General features: G+C 39.9%; 1 protein-coding gene across 1 annotated transcript in view; it reads left to right on the top strand.

Annotated features, from left to right (window-relative positions):
* Window positions 1-7,121: 7,121 nt before the first annotated feature.
* The window catches only part of pappa2 (pappalysin 2), a 92,632-nt gene continuing 85,267 nt past the window's right edge, over window positions 7,122-14,486 (top strand). Inside the window, exon 1 of the mRNA XM_057858019.1 lies at window positions 7,122-8,600. Coding sequence (XP_057714002.1) covers window positions 7,775-8,600 — 826 coding nt within the window. The 5' untranslated portion in view covers window positions 7,122-7,774. The remainder of the gene's footprint in view (window positions 8,601-14,486) is intronic.

The raw sequence follows: 14,486 nt of genomic DNA, 5'->3' as shown, positions 1-14,486 counted from the left end.
TTGGTATAGGAGTGAAGTTGACATTCAAAAAATCATGTATATTGCAAGATACACATTCAAAAATAGGTGCTACTAGTTCAGACAAGGGCGTAGGTTTGCATAGGGACGGTAGGAACATAACACTAGCAACTTTTCAGGATGCTCAAATTATCCCCACCAACTTTTAAGCAACCTTATTTGCATTATACAGGTATAATGACTTCAGTTATATATCGGTCATTTAGATTGTCTGCCTATATGTTGTAAGGATAGAATTGATCTCACCATTATTAAGTGAATTGCAGTACTTTCATTATGTTCAGACTTACACTGATCACCTTTCACTCGCTGAATATGCCAGTCCATTTTTTTCCCTCAAACGCACGTTTGATTGGCTGATGACTTGAACCCCCCCCCCCCCCGACACACACACACGCGCATTCACAGCCCAACAGAAATACAACATGCTACCCCACCCTCCCCTTCAAAGACGAGGGATATTAGTTTTTTCTGCCAGCAGCAGCCACTGTAAGTAATGTAAAAAGACGTCAATTTTGTGGAGGTGGGGAACACACCACTAATTTTGTTACTGCTACAGTGCTTCAAGTCGATTTTACTCAATGAGATTTCTTGAAAAAGAAAAATGGTAAATGAAGACTACTTACATTGCGCTTCATCTACATTGTCACAATGCCCAAAGCGCTTTACATTAGCACACGTATACTCTTTCACGCACACACCAATGGCACTGCCAACCCATTGGGGGCAAGTTAGGGTTCAGTGCCTTGCCCAAGGGCACTTCGACAGTGGGCAGTCATAGTCAGGAATTGAACTGCTGACCCTTTGGTCCCAGGACAACTCAGGCTACCAACTGCGCCACGGCAGCTAGCTGAAAACAAGCTTAAAGACTTATTTTAAGCAAAAAGTTCGTATATTTAATATTAAAAGAAAAACTTTTTTGTCAGGAATGTTCGTAATTCAAGAATATTGTTCAAAACATGTGGAAGAAATGTTTATTTGATTTAGGTGAAAAATGACCAACTTTTAGATGTATGGGCTCAATATGAACAAATAGTAATATTTACTTAAAGTAAGTGGAAGAATCTGACGCATTGATCTGTTAACTAGACTTTATCACTCATAAAAAGATGGCAAAAATTATTTGACTAGATTTAACGAAAAATATCAGATTAAGACGTTATAAATTTGCAGTGTGAGAATTAGTATAGGTCAATACAAATTTATTTTGCATTGATCATTTAGCCTATCAACTAATTAGGTTCATATTGGTGAGAAATGTAGCACTGACCCCCATTCAAATATTTTTGGTCTTATTAATGTCCCGTCCCCAGAAAAAAGTGTACATGCAGGTTATGCTGTTATTTCGTCCCTACCAATATTAAGACCAAACCGACGCCATTTAGTTCAGAGTTACCAATACATCCCAGTGAAATTCTGAGCTCCGAAGTAAACTAGAATGTTTTGAATTCCCTGGTTTATGGTCACTAAATTCACCTGCTCTTCTGGCACATTTCTAACTTAAGGAGAATAGAGCATTACAGCTAGGGCATAAATGGATTAGATAGCTTGCGTAGTCAATGGCAGCCTATCCGTTAACTAACCTCTTACTTTTCCAAAATTCACTGAAATACGTTATTTATTTATTTTTGTAACACTGCGAAATCAAAGAAAAAAAGACATCAGGAGAAAGGAAAACAGACCTCCATTCACTGGCCATGGGAGGGAAATACTGTGTAACTTGTGCTTCCAGAGAGTGACCATCAAGGATGACCTGACTTGGAGTGCTAACATCAAAGCCACGATCAAGAAGGCCCAGCAGACTCTAGTTTCTTCTGGCTACTGAGGAACAACCACCTCACATAGGGACTACTGGTGTCCTATCAGTGCTCCATACAAAGCATTTTGACATACTGTATGGTGTGTGGTTCTCCAGCTGCACAGCTGCAGACAGGATAGTGCTCCAGAGGGTCGTCAGCTCAGCACAGAAGATCATCGACTGCTCCCTGCTTTCCCTGGAGGACATTCACAACCAGCACTGCCTTAGAAGGGCCAAACGGATTCTGAAGTGTCCAACTAACCCTGAACGTGCACTTTTTGAGCCGCTGCCCACTGGCAGATGCTTCAGGCTACTAAACGTAAAAAACAGACTCAGGAACAGCTTTTATGTCAATGCAATTAAAGCACGTCAGTCGGCAGTCAGTCAGATTCGTTCCCTTTGAGGGTGGACTCTGCCAAGGTTGCCCTTTGTCATCGATTCTGTTAATAACTTTTATGGACAAAATTTTTAGGCACAGCCGTAGTGTTAATGGGGTCCGGTTTGGTGGCCTCAGCACTGCATCACTGCTTTTTTTCAGATGAAGTGGCGCTGTTGGCTTCATCAAGCCGTGTTCTCCAAATCTTACTGGAGCAGTTTGCAGCCGAGTGTGAAGCAGTTGGGATGAAGGTCAGCACCTCTAAATCCGAGATCATGGTCCTCAGTCAGAAAAGGGTGGCGTGCCCTCTTCGGGTCGGGGATGAGATCCTGCCCCAAGTGGAGGAGTTCAAGTATTTTGGGGTCTTGTTCACGAGTGATTCTGTACCGGTCCGTTTTAGTGAAGAAGGAGCTGAGCCAAACCCGGACAGGTGTTCCGGCGGGAGGCCACGGGGATGACCCAGGACACGCTAGAGAGACTATGTCTCTCACCTGGCTTGGGAACGCCTTGGGATCCCGCCGGAAGAGCTGGTTGAAGTGGCAGGGGAGACAGAAGTCTAGGCATCCCACAACCCGACCCCGGATTAAGCGGCAGATAATGGATGGATTTACTATCTGGTCATCCTTATTTTGCTTCTATATTTTTATATCTTGAATGTTTTAATTAGAAAATGTGTTAAACACCATTAAAAAAATATGACATATCAAGTTGACAGTGCAGATTCACAAACATGTTGGCTATGATTCAGTATTCGTTTGGTCTCTAAAACGTCCGAAAATAAGTAAAAATATTGATAATTGGTTTCCAAGGTAAAGGCAGAAGTTCAGGAATGTTTTTTAATTATTTATTAAAAAAAAAAAATACAAAGATAATCGGTCTTCTTGAATGGAAAATTACTGCAATCTGAACGAATTTACCTTTGGGAGGCTAAAATCTCAAAACATTTATCAAATTGTCAAAACAGTTGTCAATTAATTTGACAAATGATTAATTGTTGCATATCCGTTGTATTATGTTAATACCTAACCCCATTGAAATGACAAAATCTGAAAACAATTTTTTTTTCTTTCTCTCAAGCGTCGTGGAGTTTAATGAAAGTGTGATAGGCATACCACGATAGGCACCCTTCAGTGGCGTTCGAAAAGAATCACTATAAGTACACCTCAGTTGTATTAATGTATTATTAGAAGTACAATGAATTTACATTTAATCATTACAAACTGTTTGCTTTAAAAAATTGTGTAGCTACAATGAAAATGTTACCATGTTTAAACAATCATTCTGTAGGTGGTTTTTACTTTTGCAGTATTAATATTCAAACTGCATAAATTAACATTGGCTTACAATACTATTAAATTATAACGTCATGATCACGGTACTTTTCCAAATAAAACTTGTTGTAAAGTTAGAAACCGATTCTCTAGTAAACCAAATCAAACGATGGCAGTATTATAAAAAATTAAAAATAAAAAATGCTGAATTTTTTACTGTATCTTTTGATTCAACCACAGAATTAACATTTCCTTTTGCATTTTTCCCCCCAAATTATAATTCCTTAACATAACAAACAAGGCAGTAGTAGGTCACATCCACAAAGTGCTGCAGGTAGTGTGAACGCGCCAAGACAAACCCTGACATGTCAATCAAGCATCCACCTGCAGGCAGCTTGGCAAATAAAACGTCAGCAGCATTAATGTATTCACACTCACAGTTTATCCACCCTGCTACCTCGTTTTCCTTTTTACTTCCATGTGGCTACTGTATGGGGTCCATCAACTCGGATTGCACAACGTAGATTTTCCCATGTTTTTGTTTGTGGAAGGAATTCACTTCTACCATGGTGGGGCACAGGAAGGATAAAGTTTTTCAGAAATGAGGAAAATTACTGGATACACCAAAGAGCGAATTCCCTGAGAGGGACTTAGATGGTTCTGAGCGATCGCTCAACCAACATGTTTACTGTGAGACTCAAAAGCGCGGAAAGTCAGTGTGCTAAAGTTTCAACATTCTTGAATATTTGTTTTTACCCCCTTAGATGTTACCATCAATTATATACTTTTTCTACAGGCATGGAATTCAGTCAATATACAGAAATAATGTGGAATTAAAATTCCGTATTATATAGCATGGATGTAACTTAAACATTATAAAGTTTTCATCATATTGAATTTGGCTCAGTAATCGAGCAAAGAACATACAGTTCTGTACTGTATACATTGTGTTGCTTTAATTCACCTTAGGCCCCCTCTTTACACAAGCTTTGGTGAAAAGCTTGCTTTATTTCCCTTTTCCTCTTTCTACCCTGCCTCATTCGTCATTACTGCATTTTCTCTTCAAAGACCCCATCTCCTTTTAATGTGAACGTAGGCTGCTTGTGTATATCTTAGGAAAATATGTGAGGTGGAGATGGTAGTCAGGTTGTGCATGAAAGTCAGGATAACCTCTACATCATTGATCAAATGGACAGGTTGAAATGTGTGCACACACCTACCAAAAGGAGTGAGAAGAACACAAGTGCGGGCACTGAGGTCAAGACGGACAAGTTCAGATGAAGGATAATCTTTGGAGGTCCCCTTACAGTGGGAGATGAGGCCCTGATGAAGCACAACCATTCAGACCCTCTTACACATACTGTGCGCCCTTTTATCGCTCTCTTCCTCTTCTGTATCTTCCCCGCCATCCTCTTTTCCCCCTCATGTTTTTGTTTCTTTCCCTAAATCCTGACACTTTTTTTTTTTTTTACCGTGCAACATAGCTGGAGCTGAATTTCAAAGGGAACTTCTACCGTAGCAAAAGAATGACTACAGATCCCTCAGACAGGCGAACAGGGATTGTGGAATTCCTACCTCCCACTCCGTTTTTCACCCTTTTGGGGGCCTCTGCCATAGCTTTCAGCACCCCCAACCTACCCCCCTCCTCAATTTCCATCTCTGGCCAAGGTAGTATTTGCAAATTGAGCCTGACAAAAATTGTTGGGTCTGGGGGTGAATAGGGGCAACTTTTCAGGAGGCGTGTAATAGTAAGAGTTGTCTGAAATGGTCAGTGTTCTGTGAAATCTCTTTTTCAAAGACACGTGGTGCAAACAGCTGGAGAGGCAAATCAAAATTTTAGATGGTGGAAAGTTATTAATGGTTTTAAAACCATTTTCATATCTATATCGTAATAATAATACTGTAATGTGCTGTGCTTTACGTATAAAGGAGGCTGTACAATCAATTCTATGATATCATGATACTATTATCGACTGATTATATAGGAATATCTTTTTAGGAAGCTGGTTGTGCTGCAATATCTAAACACTATAACACAAATGTTAATTAACAGATGTTTAACATTGTACAGTACTTATGTTTGAATCTTTTTTCTCTCTATATTTGTCTGCACTCATAAATTGTACAAATATTGTTTTCATTGGGGAGGTATATTTCAAAGAACTACTGTGCATTTGATCAATTATATAACGCACATATCCAGGCAAATATCTGATTAGATTATGTTATTTTAGCTAAAGTATAGCTTTTCTGTTGGAATGATAACATTTCAGATTAGAATTTTTAATTTGATTTTTTTAGAAAAGTAATGTGAATCGGAATGTTATAAGATTTAGCTATATTTATTATCTAATTATGCATTGCATGTGATTAAATACAAGACAATGAGTAATACGGGAAATTCCTCCTCACCTGATGCACACCTGATTTTTTTGGCATTGGGGTTTGATGGCACATTTGGTTCATAGAAACTTTCTTCATATGTGGGACAGATGTTTTGCCTGTCTGTATTGGACCAGTGAGGAGAGCCAGAGAACGAATGAGAGCCGTAGATAGGTAAAGGGAGCGGGTGTGAAGGTTTTGGAAAAAAGTGAGGGAAAGGAGCAGTTGGGGAGATAAAGGAGAAAGGAGGAAAGAAAGGTAACACAAACCTCAGAAAAATCTTTAGGTGCGTGTGTGTGTGTGGGGGGGTTGCAGGTGTGTGTATGCGTGTGATAGAGTGATAGAGAGGGGAGATAGGAAAGGAGACATAGAGGGAGAGAGGGACAAAGAAAAGCTTTTTTTCCTTTTTTTTCCTTTTAAATTATTATTTATTTGTTTTAAAGACATCGTTTCACCCTGAACAACTCCTTAGCTCCCCAACACACACAAATTACACAAACAAAGCAATCCAGTCTCAATAATGACACAATTTGTAAAAATTGATTTTTAGTTATAACTTGCATGTTGAAAATGAAGAAATATAAGTTATGGAAAAATTCCAGCATATGAACTAAACAGCATTTTAAAAAAGCTAATAAATATATGCAGACATACTGTATATTTACTGCATCATTATACAAACTAAATAAAATAAGTGTGTAGTCTAGTGTAACTATATGCATCAACAAGTTGTAAGTGAGCAATGTATAGCAATGAAATAAGATATAAATACACCACATGGAAACGATTAATGGAAATTCCATACATGTAATTAAACTACTTAAAGCATATGTACTTTAAAATAAGTAGCACATTATTAATGGATGGAGGGTGATATGTGTTTGCATTGGTGATGTTTGACATGGATAATATTACACTTAAATACCATTTACCTTTTTTCCTCAGGCACCGCATGGGGCTGGGACCGAGAGAGCGGGAGAGTGGAGGAGTTCCCTTATAAAACAAAATTATGAGGCAAAGGTAGGATAGGACAGGCTCATCGACCACATAAGTTTCCTCAACAGTGATGTAAGAGAGAGAGAGAGAGAGAGAGAGAGAGAGAGAGAGAGAGAGAGAGAGAGAGAGAGAGAGAGAGAGAGAGAGAGAGAGAGAGAGAGAGAGAGAGAGAGAGAGAGAGAGAGAGAGAGAGAGAGAGAGAGAGAGCGCTCCTAAATTTCGTGAACTGGTGGAGGGAAGCAACCCTCACCAGTGCAGTTATACACTACAACCAAGAGAAGCAAACACATGGAGCAGGTTGAAAGTTTGGGACTAAGACTCGTGTACCTTCTCATTGAGGATATTTGAGGTCCGCTTTGACACCTTGCATCCTCTTGCATTTGGAATAACAGTTCTATTACTCAGCTTTACTTTGCACATTTGGACATCAGGCACATTACATCGCAATGGTCAGGTAAAACATGAGATTTTGTATAACTGGATTAGAAAATTCCTGATTTTATATCCTGAAATCTGGAAATTTGGAAACCACAAAATGGCATACACTTTTTGATCCGTTTGAACATTTGTTGATCATTTTTCGCCATAGCACTGACATCTAAAAACTAGTGGGGAAAACAAATGAAAGATTATTAGAAATATTTCCCCTGAAAATAACTAATGGAAAGGTGGCAAAATGATGCACTGTTACTAGGTTATCCATGAAAATAATGGTTTTACCCCATTGGCATGTTGTACATTTATGAGTGAAAAAGTTGTCCATAACACCAAAATTACCTAAGTAAATTATTATTAGTTAAATCTTTATTTTTCTAAAAAAACATACTCCTTTAGGAGTGAAATTGATTAATTTGAATTGCAACATCAGAGATTTATGTCTCTTCATCTTTATGTGAAGAAAGAAAGAAATACACTTTTCAAAGTTCCCAAAATATGGTGTCATTCAATCTATTTGGTATCGTCCTCGTCCTGACTACCTATGCATGTCTATTGAACTCAAGTCCACTGAGCCCGTACAAACGCGTCTTGGCCAGGCGTGCAGAGAGTGAGCTCTCCCGCCTCGCCAGTGAACCTTGCACTGTCTCCCGCTCTCGGAGATCTCTGCAGCAGCCCCGAACCTTCTCCCCAGCTCAACACCGCCATTCAGTGGCCAAAAGGAGGACGATCCGCCGAGGGTTCCATACTGCCACAAGCGCTCCTGTTGGTTGCACGGAGGAGTGCATGTTTGACACCAAGGTAGAGAAGGCAATTCGGCCTGTTACAGACCCAAGGAAGGAGCAAACTTATGATACGTTGCCTGGATATTTTCCTGAGAATCACATTGAGAAGGAAGACCCACAGCCTTGGAGTTTATCACAAAACGATGGCGGGCAAAGTCGACCTTCACGCGGCTCCAGGTTTGAACGCAGTGTCGATGATAAGGGAAACACGAGCTCTGCTGGGAAATCAAATTCTAGTGTGCTTCAAATACAACAAGATGACGATAATAGTCCTTCCAGTGGTAGTCTGGAGGACGGGAACGAGGACTTCCCCGGAGATGTGGATCCTTCCACACCCCGGTTTGTCAACAGTGCGTCTCTGTGGGGGAAACCAGTGCAAAAGGTGCCCCCATCTTGGATGACGACCCTGTACTTCTCCGGGCGCCAGGAGCAGCTGAGAGTAAAACCATCCGTAGGGGTGGAGCTGCCTAGGGACAAGTTCAGCCTGGAGCTATGGGTGAATCCAGAAGGTGGACAGAGCAACCCTGCGGTTATTGCAGGTGGGTAACACTTATGACACACCACACAACACGCACACGTTTGCTGAACCTCGTTCACTTGCTTTGGACAGACACTGACACCATTAAATTCGTTTTTCTCCACGTTTCTTCAATATATGAAAATGTTTTGTTTCATGCCAGAATAAAATTTGGTGCCTTGGGACATTACAAAGAAAGAATAAAGAACAAAATACACAGAAAGAATAAAATAAGTGGAAAATACTGGAATAAATAGAATTATACTGGCAAACGGTTAGTTTGACAAACTCTATTCCCTTTTATTGTGGTAAGTGGTGAATAATTTTGGAGGTAAATGCAGTGGCCAAACTTTGGTGTGAAGGTGCGTGTGTGGTGTGGAATGGAGGAGACAAAGTGGTGGGGTGGAATTTGCTTCTCCAAACTGAAATGCATCAGTGTGCTTCACTTTAAATGACGTTCCGCTTCATTCATTCATTCATTCATTCATTCATTCATTCATTCATTCATTATGCTGTTGCAGGATGTTCTTTGGCATGTTGGTAACATGGTCATTACGGTACAATTTGGAGACCAAGTGTATTTTTATGTAGTAATCAGTGTTGTCACAGATTACTTGAAAAAGTAATTTAATTACTGATTACGCCTCAAAAAAGTAATCTAGTTACTTGACTGATTATTCATTATCAAAATAAGTAAGTTACTTTAAAAGTAATCTATCAGTTACTTTTTACCAATTTTTCTCACTTTAAGAACGACAACAGAAAAATGTCATCGCATAGAATTGACTTACCGATAATTGAATTTAAAGTGGGAGATCAGAATTTTTGACATTAAGATTAATCTTCGAGTTAGCGGAGGTTTAATTAGTCGATGGAGTTGATTTCAACCACCATTGACTCGCGCTAGCTTAGCCACTCCGGAGCCCTGAAATTAACAAATAACTGAAAAACTGCATGAAATTTGTTGAAATCAACTCCACCGACTAATTCAACCGATGCTAACTCGAAGATTAAGCCTAATGTCAAAAATTCAGAACTCGGACGAGGGTTTAGGGTTAACAGCATATTAGTGCCAAAATAAAACAATGCAAATTGACTGCACAATAATCAACAATACACATATGAATTGCACAGTGCAATAAACACGAAGATGGGGGTGGGCAAGGATGCGAGCGGACAACCTGGAATTACGCCGTACACACACGCGGTCAATTTGGCCACAAAAAGTTGCGGCAACTAAGCACTTTACACTCATTCGGACTGACAACAAATCCCAAAGATGCAAAACGAACACATCACCTCACAGTATAAATGTGCAACACAAATATCATGTAAACAATGCTTGCCAACTTGGAGCGATGACTGCCAGTCGCTGCAATGAAAGGTACGAAACGGCCGCGCATGTAAGGGGTCCAAACTAACGCTGATACCCTGGAGAATGAAAGAAAAGTACTCACATTCATTCGTGGATGTACACAGATCAACATTCCCTCGCACATCACAACACACGGCTCGAATGTGCAGCCGCACTGGCAGCCTGGCCCACGCCTTTCTCGGTCCCAAAACACTCATGTGACTTGGACCAAAACAGGAAGTAGTTAGAGTGGTTACCATGGAAACATGTATCAGGGACATTCCGAGCATTTTTCTATTCAAAATGCTTTTCGTACATGACTACAATATTCTTCATTCTACATACATCATGCGGAAATAACAAATAGTAACGCACAGACACTAAAGAAACTAACTGTAATCAGATTACTGGTTTAGAATTGATTAGCGTTAGATTAGTCGTTACTGAAAAAAGTAATCAGATTACAGTGACAACACTGGTAGTAATGGGGTGAAAATTGGGAAACTGATACAGCTAAGGTCAACATAAATAAAAAAAGTGTATATTATTTAATATATTAAAATAATGACAAGTCTTTTGTCACAATTTACATACAAGAGCACCTCCCCCTGGCAGTGCTCTTTGTCCCGCCCCCTCGGCAGCAACATTATTCACAAAAATAATCTTTGAAGCCCATATTCCTGTGAATTAAGAGTCCTTGATTGGAACGCATGTCTGAAAAACACTGATATAATTTGTGCCAGGGAGTTTGCTTATACCCTGCAAATTGCAAAGTGCACATAGTTACAGTGTTGATCTTCCTAGGCAACACTTGAAAATTTTCCAATTTAGAATATTTTAAGGGAATTTTTTTCTGTAACAATTGCTTATGGAAAATACAAAGGTGTTCTTTCAATCAATGGGGATCACTTTGTTTCATCATTGGAGACTGACTGGTTCCCGTGGTGATGGTGACGCCTTGTAGTTGAGATACAAATTATTTTTGTCTGATTTGTATATGAGGGTTGGGAATCTTTGACATAGGACCAATTCGATATGTATCAAGATACACAGGTTGCAATTCAATAGAAACGTAATCTTTCAACCCTTAACAGTTCGATTAGTATTTGGTTTAGCTTGGAAGCAATACAATTTGATGCAATTTAGGGAAACCAAGCAAAACAATTTGATAGCACGTGTATAAAAGCGAAAAAACTAAAACTTTAAAAAAATGTAGACATCAATCTTAAAGAGCTCAATATCCCCCCCCCCAAAACATTATTAAATGATTTCCAATTGGTAAAATGCAATTTATTGCTTCTTCATGGTTCTGTAAGGAACAACAAAATCTCAAGTAAAGAATGACACTGGAGCCTATCCCCACTTAGAGGCAGACTACGCGCTGAACTGGTCACAAGTAATTTGCTGGGCAGCCAATCACACTCACACTCACATTCAGATTGTCACTGAGTGGGAGCTGATCCCACACTGTCAGCTCAAAGTCAGACAGTCATTTGAGTTGAGAAGAGGCCAGGGTCTGTTGTTCCCAAGAATTTTCTCCAAGACAAGAGAAAATAGAGATTTATCAGCAAAAAAGAATGATCACATGAACGAACTCATCCAGGACATCAAAGCTGTCTTGGATGATCCTTGCGGTGAACACGAGATTCTCTCCATCTGAAAATATTCGCGACAGGAAAAAAAGCATGTTTGAAATGATTCTAGCTGCAGGTGCTGCCATAGAAGTAATCAAAGACAATCACAGGTACCTGCAATCCAGTGAAATCAGATGAATATTAGTGTTGCACCGATACCGTTGTTTGGCCCCGATACCGATACCTGGCTGTGCGGTATCGGCCGATACCGATACCTTACCGATACCACCCCGTTTATATATATATATATATATTTTTCCAAAGAGCTACATAATTGGATGTGAAATCATTGCTATCAAGGCTTTGTCAGGCTGTTGCTTACCCTTGCAAAATAGGAAAAAGACTAGTACAAAGTGAATAGTCTACTAAACCCTAGTAGACAATAGATGAATAAACCTTTGGCTCTCAAAGGCCAAAATAGTGCTACATTTGTGAAATTAATACAACATGTATAATGCTAGCCCAACAGTAAGAAAGTAAAAATAAATTCATAATAATAAACTCAGAATGAACTGTATAACCTTTTTAAACCTCTCAAAGGCCAAACAGTGCAACTTTCATGAAATTATTGTCACATTCTGCTGCTGGTTAGATTGTGTCTTGTTGCTGGGCTTTCCTGACGTCGCACCTGAATCCAATGCAGGCTCATCAGCGCAGCATTTAAGCACGGGTGATCTCAAAGATATTTGCCTTGCTGATCGCCATTTGACATCTTGCACTGTAGTCTCGCTACATTTGCTTGTTACGCCCCTGCATTGTTTTTTTTTTCTGTTTAGTGTGCTGCTCTCGTTTGTAACCTCTACCCTGTGCAGGTATTTGAGTGTTTTTATTTTGGCTTTTTGGCTTGCTGCCTATCGTCTTAGTTAACCTTCGAGTTTGTAGTATTGAGCTCCGTCGACCTGCTGTCACGGACTCCTTTTGTTACTTCTTCTATCCCGTGATCGCGTGTTATTTTTTGTTTGCAATCATTAAACCCTTGTACGTATCCCCCGCTTGTTGTCTGATTCGAGTTCCAACCTTGTTTCCGCGTTTGTGGACGCTAACAATTATAAGTAATAATAATTGACCACAGCATCCCGTCTCTCTATTAGCCTCCTTTTTTCGGGAGGGAGGAGTCCCTTATTTCTATTTCTGAAAGGTGGCAACCCCACTTTGGAAACAGTTCCCAAATTACTGCAGCATTTCTTTCAGTGAAACACAATAAAAGTAAAGTAGACGTAGTGAACTGACCAGAGATTGTTGCTCCGGTCCAGCGCCCTTCCTCGGGATACCACTCCTGCTCTTGCAGGCTCAAACTCGTTGTGTTCGTTCACATTTCGTCTTCAAATGTTTTATCAGGTTTGAGGTATTGAAATTGGCCGATTTAACTCCACATCTCGAAACTTTCAGGCCGCAAATCTTGCATGCAGTCATTGATTTTAATCGATGGGATTTCTGTTTTGAAATACTTCCCGACCGCCGCCATTTCTCCTGGTTTGTGTTTCCTCCATATGAAAAAGCGGCCTTGTCATTGGTTAGGAATGGCTATTGGCCCGCTCTCATTGGTCTGGAGCAGGCCAATAGCGATAGCTGCTTGGTGTTCACGTGTCATCACACAACACAGAGACAGAGTGTAGTGAGCGCCAGGAGGAAAAAAAGGCTGCGGTCAAATGTTATAATAATGGACCGGTAAATGGTATTGGCGCCGTCTTTGTTGGTACTCGCCGATACCGATACCACCATTTCGGGCTGGATCGGCGCCCCCTGCCGATACCAGTATCGGTATCGGTGCATCTTTAATGAATATACAGTACCACTTCCCCACCAATATTTCCATACTCCAAATTAGGGGATACTAAGTTTATATTTGACAAATACACCATTAAAAGTGAACACAGTTTAATATATAGAAATAAGACAAAAAAAAAAAAAAAAACACTGTAAAGCAGGGGTCCCCATTTGCCGGGCCGCGGACCGGTACGGGTCTGTGGCGCATTTGCTACCGGGCCGCACAGAAATAATAATTTATTAATGACCGCATTCTGGCCGAATTAACACTGTGCCCCTGTTTAACACACCAATATCCCTGTCTACTCTAGATGTAATACTACAGGATAGATTAAAATGTCATCATACACGTCCATTGATTGGACTGCTAGCAGTACACCTTGTTTTGTGTATATAACATATCTATGGGCGCTTGTCCTTAATAATAACGTATTACAAGACCGCGGGCGCAGCACATTTGTTCCCGGAAATAATTAACCTCCACACGAGCGAATTTTTTTACTTCTTTTCTTTTTACTTCTTCTTTTACTTTTTTACTTCTTCCTACGCTTTTTGTATTCGTATATAATCCAAAATGTGATGCATGTTTTAGAAAATCAATCAATCAACCAACCAACCAACCAACCAACCAACCAACCAACCAACCAACCAACCAACCAACCAACCAACCAACCAACCAACCAACCAACCAACCAACCAACCAACCAACCAACCAACCAACCAACCAATCAATCAATCAATCAATCAATCAATCAATCAATCAATCAATCAATCAATCAATCAATCAATCAATCAATCAATCAATCAATCAATCAATCAATCAATCAATCAATCAATCAATCAATCAAAAAGGCTGTTAATGGTGAGAGAGCGGTGTGCAATTGTTGTGTGCAGCTAACATAGCAGGATGTATCTGAGGAGAACTTTTCTACATGTCCTTCCATTATCAAACGTAATATTCCTTTCTTTAAAGAATGTTTAACGTTACGCGCATGCCCAGAACCGCATCGTTGCAATTTTTGATTGGTTGCAAAATTTTTCAGAACACAAGTCCGTGAAAAAAAAGACCCACCATGGTCCGTGGTGCAAAAAAGGTTGGGGACCCCTACTGTAAAGAAATACACACATAACGTATTGTTCCAAAAGTAATTAG

This window comes from Corythoichthys intestinalis, chromosome 14, assembly GCF_030265065.1.
Source record: "Corythoichthys intestinalis isolate RoL2023-P3 chromosome 14, ASM3026506v1, whole genome shotgun sequence".
Classification (NCBI taxonomy): domain Eukaryota; kingdom Metazoa; phylum Chordata; class Actinopteri; order Syngnathiformes; family Syngnathidae; genus Corythoichthys; species Corythoichthys intestinalis.
Note: the sequence above shows the minus strand (reverse complement) of the source record. Positions and strands in the feature narration are given on the sequence as shown.